This window comes from Hyperolius riggenbachi, chromosome 2 (assembly GCF_040937935.1).
Source record: "Hyperolius riggenbachi isolate aHypRig1 chromosome 2, aHypRig1.pri, whole genome shotgun sequence".
Lineage (NCBI taxonomy): Eukaryota > Metazoa > Chordata > Amphibia > Anura > Hyperoliidae > Hyperolius > Hyperolius riggenbachi.
The window spans coordinates 542,684,962-542,698,458 of NC_090647.1; the positions used below are offsets into that span (position 1 = coordinate 542,684,962).

General features: G+C 48.5%; 1 protein-coding gene across 5 annotated transcripts in view; it reads left to right on the top strand.

Annotated features, from left to right (window-relative positions):
- CTPS2 (CTP synthase 2) overlaps positions 1–13,497 on the top strand; it is a 300,027-nt gene that overhangs the window by 54,171 nt on the left and 232,359 nt on the right. For all 5 annotated transcript variants that reach the window (XM_068270769.1, XM_068270771.1, XM_068270768.1 and 2 more), the window contains one exon: positions 1,105–1,221. In XM_068270769.1, the coding sequence (XP_068126870.1) occupies positions 1,105–1,221 (117 nt within the window). The remainder of the gene's footprint in view (positions 1–1,104; positions 1,222–13,497) is intronic.

The following is a 13,497-nucleotide window of genomic DNA, read 5'->3' on the forward strand; positions in this document are numbered from 1 at the left end:
AACTTGGAGTGAAAATAAACGTATAAAGGTGGCTATACATGTATCGACTTGGCAGCCGATCCTACGTCCGATTCGATAATTATTATCGAATTGGATGAAAATCGGTGCTGCTAAGAGCATGCCCGATTGATACATGTGACCAATTTTGTCCCGAAATTGGCCGCATGTATCGATCATACATGCTGGAAGATGTCGGGCCATTGTGGTCAAGCGGGTGCACGGCGTTAACAGGGGGGTAATATCGGGACCACCGATGAATGTGACAAAACACCCGACGATGTGCCCCCCAATATAAAACGTGCCCCCCGCTGTATATTTTACTTGTCTATGTCCGTTGCTTATTTATGTGTAATTATGTTTGTTTTTTATGCTTGGCATAAACTGATCGTTTTTGCCGCTCGATTCTCCCGCTTGATCGTTTCGCCGTTCGATTCCGCAGTCAATTCTCTTATCTTCCGCTCGTTTTTCTTATCTTTTTCCATTCACTTCAATCCGGATTCGAGTGGTGTAAACGATCAGGCGTGAGATCGGACATGTCGGAAATTATCTAACAAGCCATCTTAAAGTGAACCTCCGGACTAAAAATCTGCTCAGCAGAACTGAAAAGGCTTGGTGTTTCTTTAACAGTTTCACAGCATCAGAACTTTGTTTTTCTTACCAAAGCATCATTTTTAGCTGCATTTTTAGCTAAGCTCCACCCATCAAAGAAAAAAAGCCCGTGCATTTTTTCCCTGATGCTGTGCAGAGCATGATGGGATTTCCTATGTTGTTATTCACATTGCCTAGCAACTGGGAGAGGTGCTCAGGACACAGGACAGTTGGAACTGTGTCTAATGCTCCCTTGCACCTCCTTTCAACCAAAAAAGATGGCTGCCCCCATGAAATCAAACATTTGCATGTTCTTTTAAAACAGTGTGGGTAAGAGATTATATTACCTATCTATTTTAATGAACATAACTAATGTAACTTAATGACAGTATGTTTGTTTAGGCTGGAGTTCCTCTTTAATGGCTGAAAATCGATCCGTGTATTCCCAGCATTACGTTTAGAAAACAAATCTGATCTATGTGTAACTCTGCTTATTCTATGGCTTTTTGTTTTCAGCTGGGCGGCACCATTGGAGACATAGAAGGAATGCCATTTGTAGAAGCCTTCAGACAATTCCAGTTTAAAGCAAAAAGAGAAAACTTCTGTAATATACACGTCAGCCTCGTCCCCCAGGTAAGTCAAACAGAATATAAATACATTCCTCTGGAATAATTCACTAATGATAGCTGTCATCAAACAGAAGAATTTAAAAATATAACAGAGTAAAAAATTGCAGCTTTGTGAGTAGTCTCTCTCAGGCCCCTTTTTACACTTGCATTGAACGTGTGCGTTGCATTACCACAACGTTGCGTTTTTACCGCAGGGTAACGCAATATCAATGCAAGTGTATGGGGCTTTGCACACTTACTGAGTTGCGTTGAGCCAGAAGCTTCAAAGTCGCCGCCGAGCCGATGCAAAGTCAGCAGCGCATTACCGTATGATTTCCGTGGTGATGTAGGGGCGGCGGGAGTCAGAGGGCACGCAGGAATTTAACTACCTAACGACCGCATCACGCCAATGGGCGTGACCAAGGTGGCAGCCACAGGACCACCTAACGCCGATTGGCGTCAAGTCCTGGAGCTGCAGATGGCAGGAAACGCGTGCGCATGTGAAATCGTTCCCTGCCGGTTCACGGAGCGGAGTTTTCCGCTGAAAGGGGAAGTAATTCCTCTTTGTTTACCTCTGTACAGCTCTGCAAACTCCTGCAACGCTGTACGGCTGACACTCGGCTGTCCCCCGGATTGGCTGGCGAATGGAGCCCTCTCATAGGCTGAGCGAGCCGATCGCTTCCCTATGGCGATTAGGACGGCACGGGGGAGGGAGGGAGATGGGGAAAAGCTTCCCCTTTCTTATTAAAAAAAAGAAAAAAAAAACGCAGCAGCGATCAGATACCTCCGGCAGAGTGTCCTATTAAGGGCAACAAAAGGAGGTAAGAATCATGTGTGTGCTAAGTTGCTGGGCTGTGCAGCAACCTGACCAAGCTGCACAACCCTGTATTGTGAAAAATAGCCTGGTCTTTAGGGGGGTGTAAGCCTGTGGTCGTCAAGTGGTTAATCGACCATGGTGCGGCACCCATGGAGCGGGACAGGGCGGCTGCCCCATGCAAGTGAAACAATGTGTTTAATTCGTATCTACAGTTCCGCTTTAAGCAAGGTAATGAGATGACCTGGCTGAGTGTTTACAAGATGTAAAGTCAGTGTGGTGGAACCTCTATTGGCAGAAGTGATATCATAAATAATGCAAGATTCAGAAGCTGACCGTGAATCTAGTTATGTCACCTCATCCCCCACTGGGAATTTCAAATCCAGCATTCGCTTTATCAATGACTAAATAGCACGGGAACAATAGCCACTGCCCTGCACCATGCTTTCAAAGATATTTCACACTCAACCCTTATGCCACGGACATCTAAAGGTATTTTAACACAAATCTCCCCCTGCCTTCAGCAGACGTCTATAGGCGCTCATATGCAATTAACATTTTCTTCATAGGTGATATTTTCACCTCTCCTCAATAAAATGCCTTTTAAGAAACCAGCAAGTAAGAAAGTACTCAAAGTATTTTGATAGTACAATTTTGTATGTTTTTTACTACAAAAACATTTTTACCCTTTGCACATTGTTATTTATTGATGTATATTGCACATGTATTATTGCACTTTGATTCTGTATGAGACAGCAGTTTATATTATGCACCCTGATTTTTGATTCACACCCCCAGTGGTGTGTCTGTATCACTATTAGCACTTTATTATCCCTTCCGGTTCTCCGATATTTGGGGTTTATATGGATTCCCCCACCTGGTTTTAATTGTTTTTAGTTGTCTGTGTTACATTTCAATAAAGGATGGATTTTTGCATTACTATTATGGTACTGATTTGGTGCTTTTTTTTTAGGTCATAGCTACTTCTTTTTGATTGCTATAGGAAGGCGGGATGCCTTTATACTTGGTGGGGATACATCTGGCTATGGGGGGGGAGGGGGGGCTGCCTTGAACTGGGGGACATCTGGCTATAGGGAGGGGGGCTGCCTTAAACTTGGTGGGCATACATCTGGCTATGGGGGGGGGGGGGGCTGCCTTGAACTGGGGGACATCTGGCTATAGGGAGGGGGGCTGCCTTAAACTTGGTGGGGATACATCTGGCTATGGGGGGGGGGGGGGGGCTGCCTTGAACTGGGGATACATCTGGCTATGGGACGGCGGGCTGCCTTAAACTTGGTGGGAATACATCTGGCTATGGGGGGGGGGGGGGCTGCCTTGAACTTTGGAACATCTGGCTATAGGGAGGGAGGCTGCCTTAAACTTCATGGGGGGACATCTGGCTATAGGGGGGGGCTGCCTTGAAGTGGCGGGGGGGGGGCATCTGGCTATAGGTAGGGGGGCTGCCTTGAACTTGGTGGGGGGACGTCAGGCTATAGGGAGGGGGGGCTGCCTTGAACTGGGGGGACATCTGGCTATGGGGAGGGAAAGGGGCTGCCTTGAACTGGGGGACATCTGGCTATGGGGAGTGGGGGCTGCCTTAAACTTGGTGGGCATACATCTGGCTATGGGGGGGGGGGGGCTGCCTTGAACTGGGGGACATCTGGCTATAGGGAGGGGGGCTGCCTTAAACTTGGTGGGGATACATCTGGCTATGGGGGGGGGCCTTGAACTGGGGATACATCTGGCTATGGGACGGCGGGCTGCCTTAAACATGGTGAGAATACATCTGGCTATGGGGGGGGGGGGGCTGCCTTGAACTTTGGAACATCTGGCTATAGGGAGGGAGGCTGCCTTAAACTTCATGGGGGGACATCTGGCTATAGGGGGGGGCTGCCTTGAAGTGGCGGGGGGGGGGGATCTGGCTATAGGTAGGGGGGCTGCCTTGAACTTGGTGGGGGGACGTCAGGCTATAGGGAGGGGGGGCTGCCTTGAACTGGGGGGACATCTGGCTATGGGGAGGGAAAGGGGCTGCCTTGAACTGGGGGACATCTGGCTATGGGGAGTGGGGGCTGCCTTGAACTGGGGGACATCTGGCTATGGGGAGGGGGGGAAGCTGCCTTGAACTGGAGGACATCTAGCTATGGGGGGGGGGACAGCCTTGAACTGGGGGACATCTGGCTATGGGGAGTGTGGGCTGCCTTGAACTGGGGGACATCTGGCTATGGGGAGGGGGGCTGCCTTGAACTGGAGGACATCTAGCTATGGGGGGGGGGGGGGCAGCCTTGAACTGGGGGACATTTGGCTACGGGGAGGGGGGGAAGCTGCCTTGAACTGGAGGACATCTAGCTATGGGGGGGGGGGGGCAGCCTTGAACTGGGGGACATTTGGCTATGGGGAGGGGGGGAAGCTGCCTTGAACTGGAGGACATCTAGCTATGGGGGGGGGGGGAAGGGCAGCCTTGAACTGGGGGACATCTGGCTTTGGGGAAGGGGGGGGGCAACCTTGAACTGGGGGACATCTGGCTATAGGGAGGGGGGCTGCCTTGAACCGGGGGGACATCTGACTATTGGGAGGGGGCTGTCTTGAACTTGGGGCACATCTGGCTATTTATACTGTGAAGGTTGCTATACTGGGGAGGGGGATTATGCACGAGTCACTTACTTTTTTCAGTTTTGTGAGGCGAAAGTGGGTACCTCGGCTTATACGCGGGTCAGCTTATACATGGGTTTATATGGTAATAAGAAGAAGATGGATAGAGCCGATGTCCTGAACAAGCATTCCAATTTGTCTGTCTGAGCAACTGATCTTCATTGGCAGCAGGTTGGCTCTGGTTCTCTTTGCGTTTGTTTAGATAAATATGCCCCATAGTGTGAGTAAAAAATAGTTCTTTAGGTGTAAATACAAGAGAAGGATAGAAGAAAGAAATCAAAATGATTGCCTTGTTTTTATCTGCAAAATTGCTTCATTCACACTGTCTGGCGCTGAACACTTTAATGGCAGGAAGGACCTATCTGTTGATTGTTGAAGTGTTGCCTTTTAGAGAACCGATTTACCTTTGAAATGTGAATATATTTTATGTCTGGTTTGCGTGGCCTCCCGCTGAGGCTTGTCAGCATCTGGCCCAATCTGAAGCTTTTCTTAGACTAAAAACACGACCCCCCTTGCAGCCCAGAAAACAATGAGGCATGCTCGACAGTAGGGAAGATATTGGTCTATTAGCCTTGTGTATGTGTGAGTTTGTGTTGCGGGAGAAACTAGAGAAATCCGGGAAACTGAGCTAACCTTTTCAGTGTTCTCCCCAGAATTATTTTCCAGCCGGGTGGCATGAAATAGTAGCCGGGTGGCATGAAAAAGCAGCCGGGTGGGGAGAGATGAAAATGCAGGTCAACTCTGCTTACAGCATAGGAGGTGGTGAGGAGGTGAGCCAAAGACAGCCGGGTGGTCAACAAATCTAGCCGGGTGGAGCACCCGGCTAAAAGAGCCTGGGGAGAACACTGCTTTTAAAGAACCACTGTAGCAAAAAAGTTAGCTCCCCTCGTTCTCCTCTGTCCCAATCCGTAAAGTCCTAATGTCCCCCCTAAACGTACTTCCGGGCTGGGAGGGTCGGTGCGCACAGCGTAGGTGCTGCCCGGAGATGCCCGTAGTGATGTAGTGTGCATGTGCAAAGCGATCCCAGCTGTGGGTACGCAATCAAGAGCATGCGTCGCCAGGCAGCGCCTGCGCAGTGCGCACAACCCTCTCGGCCCACGGAGGGGGACAAAGTAGAACAGGGGAGCAGTGGGCACGAGAGAGCCTCCTACACATGCCCACTCCTCCATAGTTAAATTTTAATAAGTGCTCAGGTATCCTTTAAAATCTGACAGAACCAACAGATGTTGGACTAGTCAATGTCCTCAGTAGTAAAGATGATGACATGCAGGCCGATTGTGTATCAAACAATATGAACAAATTACATGGAAAATATCAATCATTTCTTCTTCTTTTTTCATACTAACGTTGCTATGTATTGTTTTTTTTTTTTTTTTTTTTCCATTTTTACTAAAGTTCCTTTTTAAGTTGGATTTTTTAATGACTCAAGTATAAGTCTGCCCACTAAAGTTAATGGCTGCACTGTATAAAGTATTGCATCCATTAACCCACCCTGGTCCCCAAGTGCAGCCAATAACTTCTCCAGGACCCCACATGCAACCATTAACCCTCTCGGTTCCCAGATGCAGCTTCTTCGTAGTTAGCAGTGTGGCCAATAGCTTTACCCCTGCCCCTCTGATAATGTCCATGAACTATCCTCATCTCCCATCCCCAGGTAATCAGTGATGTCAGTATTTGTTTCCCCCTCTATCAATGTGGCCAGTACGTGTGACCCTCCCACTTTTAGTGTGGCCAGCATCTGATCCCACCCCCTATCCCTTGTCATTGCGGCCAGTATCTGTGTAACTCCTCCCCTGAGCTGCAGCAGCCAGCATACTTTGTCACATGATACTAGGAGCAGGGCACACAGAACGGCATGAGTCAGGGAGATGGGCGGACTCAACACTGGACTTGGTGAGTGACTTCACTTCTGCTGCAAGGCCCCGCTTCGTATTACATTGCCTGATGAAAGGAGGACTCCCTCCTGAAACGCGTTGCAAAACCTTTTTTCCATAAAATAACCTTTACATTATACGGTAGCTGCCGTTCCTTGTACCTGCACACATTGCTATATTGCTCATCTCAACTGCCCGTAAGCTGCCTGTGCAGTCACACGGAACAGTGTGGATCCTCTGCCTCTCTTCATACCTTCCTGCAGGCACAGCTCTGCATTCATTCCGTCATCACTGTCTGTTGTGCTGCCGCAGGATGCGGGCCACACACATACAGCCTAGGTATATACACGGAGCGCCAGCTGCAACTGTCCGCTGCTATCTGCATGGAGGAGGCTTTGAATATCTGACTGCCCACGAGCTCCCCGCCAAGCCTGGTGTTACGATTCATGTTGTGTCATCTCCTGCCTGCTGGTGGTGGTTTTGAGTTGGACTGCCTTGGACTTCCACTATCCACCAGCAGGTGGCTTTTCATTTCATACAAAGACCTGCAGTTCTGTGTCTGGCCTGCAGATGCCTCCAGTGAGACTTATGTCTTTCACCTCTCAGCTGCTTGCAGTTTCATGGACTATATAAGCCTGCCCCTTCCTCCAAGTCATTGCTAGAGATGGGAAGTTCGGATCTTTTCAATGATCCGGATGATTCGAATCGGATCATTGAAAAGATCCGGATCTTTGATCCCAATCTCGGATCATTTTACTAGGTAAGCATTCGGGGGTGAAATGACTAGCAGGACAGGAGAAGGGGAGGGGGGTGGACATACAGAGAAGGGTAGAAGATGGACAGAAGGAAGGGAGTGGACAGAGAAGGAAGGAGGGACGAGCAGAGAGCAGAAATGTTTGTTTGCACAATACCCACATGCTGCAATCATATGCTTTACATACTGTATATTTCACCTATATGCTCATCTGTGTACTTTGATTGCAAACGTCGCACAGTGAAAGAAAGCATTCCCAGAAGATAAGTGCAGCTGTTTAGAGCGAGTGCAGGAGGATCATATTGCACAGCAATCACAGTGCCTGCAAAGTTACTGAGCTGTGCTGAGCCAAAAGTTTCTCATTTGTTCACTGCACAAACTACGGAACAGACAGCCTGTAATGAGCAGCACATGATAGCCAGTATGTGTGCTCTACACATATCTGGCAGTGGCACCCATGTCCCCTCTCTCTCATCTACCTGTGGCTGTGCAAGGCTGCCCAACCCTTCAACAGAGCGATCCATCTCTGCTCTGCTTCCAGGACCCCGCTGAGAGGGGGCGTGTCGCTCCTGGCCCCACACCTTTTGCGATCCGAATCACTCATTTTGATGATTCGGATGATTCAACTCACAAAATAGATTCGGATCAAAGATCCGAATCGTTCATGATCCGGACAACACTAGTCATTGCCAGAACTTCGTTTGTCATAGGTCTGAGTCTCTTGACACCTCTGATTACCTGTTACCTGATTCCGTTGTTTCCTGTCCCCTGTACCTTGTTCCTTGATCTGATTTCCTGTTGCTGAACCTTTGCTTGTCCTGACTCTGCTTCTGTGTATTTCACTGTACCTCGTATGTATCTGATAACCTGCTGCTGACCCTTCTCTCCTGCTGACTCTGATATTCTGCCTGATCGCTTTTTGTACTGCGATTGTGTGTATATTTTCTGTATATATTTAGATAGTTAGATAGTCAGGGTGTTATATATATTTTCCACTGCTTTCCCAAGTTATTGTATATATTGTGTGCTGTGCATGGGTTTGTATGATATTTGCATTCATGTTTGTATGTGTGCATTTTCAGTAAATCATTATTTTTTCACCTTATTCCCTGGTTCCAGTGTCTGTATACTGCAAACTGTGGTCAAACCCCGTTCCTCCGTTCAGGCCTGTGGCACCTGGCCCCTGGGTAGAGGGACAAAAGCCTTGACGCTTGGTAACCCTATTTAGGCTTACCAACCACATTAACGTACTCCTGAATCGGTTTACCTACTTTTAATACAGTTTTATGTGTGGTGCACCTTCCTCCCCCTTCAGCGCCCCCTGTGACCCCCTCTCTCCTCAGCCGTAATCTTTGACTGGGTAGAACTTCGAATATGGGTGGGGTGGAAGTGTTAGTACTTCCTCTTCTCCGCCCCTCCACTTGCCGCTAATGGTTCCTGGTATGTATTACAATGCGCAGTGGAGCTGCGCCGTGTGTGCTTTCTTGTGGTAATTTAGCTCGGAACGATACTGTATGAATAGCTTTATCAGTACACTATCTTTCCGAGCTAAATTATCACAAGACCACACAAAGCGTAGCTTCACTGTGCGCTGCATACAGGAACCATCAGCGGCGAGTGGAGAGGGCGGAATTAAGGACGGGAACGTAGAGGAGGAAGAAGCGCCCAGAAGAATGAGCAGAGCGGGGTGGCGCAGGGGATGCTGGAAGGGAGGAAGGTGCTCTGACACTTGTCATATACCACCCCACACAAAACTGTATTAAAAGTATGTTTCCATTAACACAGCACCCCACAAATAAAACTATTAAAAATATGTTTCTGTTAAACCGAATAAGGGGTACTTTAAAGAAAACCTGAACTGAAAATTAAAAGTCAAAATAAGCATACACAAGTCATACCTACCTTCCATGTAGTCTACTCCTCAGTGTCTTTCTCCTCTCCTGCGTCCTGTTTGTTCACTGTGATCAAGGGATTTTCCGTCCTCCATTTTGAAAATGGCCATTACCCATAACAGCTTTCTCGTCAGCACACAGTTAAACTGTAACATCGCCCACTTGAGCCATAGGGAAACATGGACATTACCTGGCACATCAGTTGTCCTCTCAGCTATAACTGATTGCAACTCATATTTTAATGACAGCAACTGATATATTTTAGATCTGACAAAATATTGTCAGAACTGGAAGGGATTATTGTCAGAAGAAAATGGTGAGCTTCTGAGAGGAACTGATGGCAAGGTAACTATGTAATCTTCATTTGACGTTACCTCATGTGTTTATTTTAAATATTTTTACTCAGTACAGGTTCTCTTTAAGGTGAGACTATTTCATGGTCACCTGACCTCCTACTATTGCTGTTTGCCCGGAGTGGGCTCTGCTTTCTTTTGTCTCAACCACAGGGGGTAAAATAGAGTTGGGCGGCTCCTCTTTGTGTGGATAGGCTGTTGGGCGCTGCGGGCGTGGGGGAGAGAGACGCCCATCATCGGCTATAAGAGGTGACTCTAGTATAAGACTACCCCTACACTTTTATACTATGAGTTTGAACTAAATTTCGCGACTTATAGCCAAGTTTCTAAAATATCCGCATGTAAATTTAGGATTGAGTAAAATAACCTAAAAACTAGCATGGCTTCTTTTCATTCCCATCTCATGACTTATTTTGTGGAGGTTTTAGTTTTTCATTCCTTGCTGGTAAATGAAAATGAAATAGACTCCTGCCGGCCCTCTCTGACATAATCTGCAATTTACCTTAATATCAGGAGCTCAGGGAACGCAGTCTCTCATAGACAATCGCCAGTAAACATCGTTGAAAGAGTTCAGACTTTAATATTGCAGGATAATGTCAGCCAGCGAAAGTGGAGCGCGTTTATAGCATTTAATCCGCTACGTGCTCAGAATCCATGACACCAACTTAGTAACTCCGCTAGTCTCAGTTCAGGAAGGCGGGTTTTTGGTTTGGAGTATATCATTATTTGCATTACACAAAGTTTTGTTCATTGCACATAAACTATTTCTGCATTATTATTGTTATTATTATTCATCTGACTGGATGGATTTTGCAATGCTGACTTCTTGTGTTAAAGGAACACCATCAATGCCTAAGGGTTCTAAAATGACAATGTACAAATAATGTCTAAGTAGCTGTGTAAACATCTTCCTACTTTTTATGTTAACCACTTAAGGACCACGGGCTTAAACCCCCCTAAAGACCAGGCCATTTTTAACTCAATAGGCCACTGCAGCTTTAAGCTCCGCTGCAGGGCTGTACAACTCAGCACACAAGTGATTCCCCCTTTTCTGCCCACCAACAGAACTCACTGTTGGTGGGGTCTGATCGAATGTTTATTTATTTATTTTTATAAATATTTATGTGATTATTTTTAAACTATATTGTACCATTTTTTAAATATTTATTTGCTCAGCCCGCCAGCCAATCACCGTGATCAGCTGTCATAGGCTTCATCCTTGTCACACGGCTGTCCCCAGTACAGCTCTGCCTTAAATCGCAGCACTGTACACTGTTATTAGACGGTAGTTTCGCCGCCTAACAGTCTCCTAGATCGCCGCTGGGAGGGTGATGACGGAGCATCACCATCTGATCCCTTGCAAACTCCGCCCACAGGACCGCACGCCGATGGTCGTTAGGCAGTCCTGGGGCTGCTGCCCGTGTCCACGCCAGTTGGCATGGAGTGGTCCTCATGTAGTTAAATATCAGAGGCAAAAGCTTTAATTCGTTGTGTGTAGGTTGTAGCTGTATTGGAAGAATTCATTAGTAAAAGTAAGTCTGTGCTTTGTGAGGTATGTTACACAACCAGTGCTGTTCTTTGCATGTGAGACTAAAGAGTAAGGCCCGGTTCACATTAGCGGTTGCTATCCGGAATCGCCGTGCCGGAGCCGGACCGCATGCGGACCGGACGAAACGGACGCACGGCATAGCAATGAAAGTCTATGCGACCGTTCACATGCGTCCGTTTCGTCCGGACCGGAGCCGGACCGGATCCGGACTCCGGCGTCCGTTCCAACATGCGCTATTTTTTGGTCCGGCTGGTCCGGCTGACGTATCCGGACCGGAGCCGGAATGTTGCATCCGGCCAATGGAAACCAATGAGAACCGGAGAGCGCACAACACACTGGCTATAAAAACCGGATGTTATACCACACTTCCTATGCTGACTCTATGGTATGGTGGCCATTTTGGATGGGGACCACATGGCACCAGCGTTCACAGAGTGGAGCAGCAGTGACTTCATGCTGGAGCTGTTTGGCAGCAACATGTCTGACGATATGTCTGATAACGAGGGGGTGAGGCCCTACACATCAGAAGACCTCATCCTACAGGTGCAGCAGGTACCAGCCCTGTGGGACAAGGGGGATGCGGACCACAGCAACATCAAAAAATGCAGAGGCCTGTGGAAAAAAATTGCCAAGCTGTATGTGGAGGACTTTGAGCACTTGAGCAAGAGACAGCAAGGCACAGAGGGTATGTTGACTAGAAGTTTTTGGGGGGGCTTGTGGTTTAGCTTGTGATGTATTCCACTTTTGCTATGGATTTGTGTCACCCACGTGTTGCCCACCCACCCGTGGCCCACCCACCTGTTCCCCACCCACCTGTACCCCACCTGTGATGTATCCCACCCACCTGTGATGTATCCCACCCACCTGTACCACACCTGTGATGTATCCCACCCACCTGTACCCCACCTGTGATGTATCCCACCCACCTGTGATGTATCCCACCCACCTGTACCCCACCTGTGCTGTATCCCACCCACCTGTACCCCACCTGTGATGTATCCCACCCACCTGTGATGTTTCCCACCCACCTGTGATGTCTCCCACCCACCTGTGATGTATCCCACCCACCTGTACCCCACCTGTGCTGTATCCCACCCACCTGTACCCCACCTGTGATGTATCCCACCCACCTGTGATGTCTCCCACCCACCTGTGATGTATCCCACCCACCTGTACCCCACCTGTGATGTATCCCACCCACCTGTGATGTATCCCACCCACCTGTACCCCACCTGTGATGTATCCCACCCACCTGTGATGTCTCCCACCCACCTGTGATGTATCCCACCCACCTGTACCCCACCTGTGATGTATCCCACCCACCTGTACCCCACCTGTGATGTCTCCCACCCACCTGTGATGTATCCCACCCACCTGTGATGTATCCCACCCACCTGTACCCCACCTGTGATGTATCCCACCCACCTGTACCCCACCTGTGATGTATCCCACCCACCTGTACCCCACCTGTGCTGTATCCCACCCACCTGTACCCCACCTGTGATGTACCCCACCTGTGCTGTATCCCATCCACCTGTGCTGTATCCCACCCACCTTTGATGTATCCCACCCACCTGTGATGTCTCCCACCCACCTGCGATGTACCCCACCTGTGCACATAAAACATACACAATGACCAATTATTAAACATCAATTTATTGTAAAAAATTAAGACATTTAAAATCACTTAAAAACTTGAAACTCCAAAATAAACACATTTCAACAAAACATATTAAAAACCAAACATTCACCCTCGTCCTGGTGGTGTGGTAAAATAAAGTCTCAGTTGGTCCCTGTTCCGCAGTGACACTACCCTTGGCCTGGTTGCATACCTCCGCAGGGGCATTAGTGGAAGCACATTCGGGGGTTCCGGAGTCTCTCTTTCCTCCTGCCGCACAAAGTTGTGGAGGATGCATGCTGCCTTCACCACGACAACTGCGTTGCCCGGTTTCAGCAGCATGGGCGTGTGGAACACCCTCCACTTTGACACCAGGATCCCAAATGTGCACTCCACCATTCTCCTTGCACGGCTCAACCGAGCATTGAAGTGTAGCTGGCTGGCATCAAGTCCCCTGTCTGGGTACGGACGCATTACATGGTTGGACAGGGCGAAGGCCTCGTCCCCCACAAACACATAGGGGTAGGCCGGTGCCCTTGTCCCAGGCCAGGGTCTGTCACGGGGGAGACGCAGTCTGCCTTCCTCCATCAGCCGGCAAAGGGTCGTACGCTGGAAAATTCCAGAGTCATTGGAACTACCGTACGACCCCACGTCCACGTACACAAACTTGTAGTCCGCATCTGCCACTGCCATTAGAACAATGCTGAAGTATTTTTTATAGTTGAAATAATGGCTGCCACTCCCCACGGGTTTCTGAATCCGGATGTGTTTCCCATCCAGTGCGCCAACACAATTAGG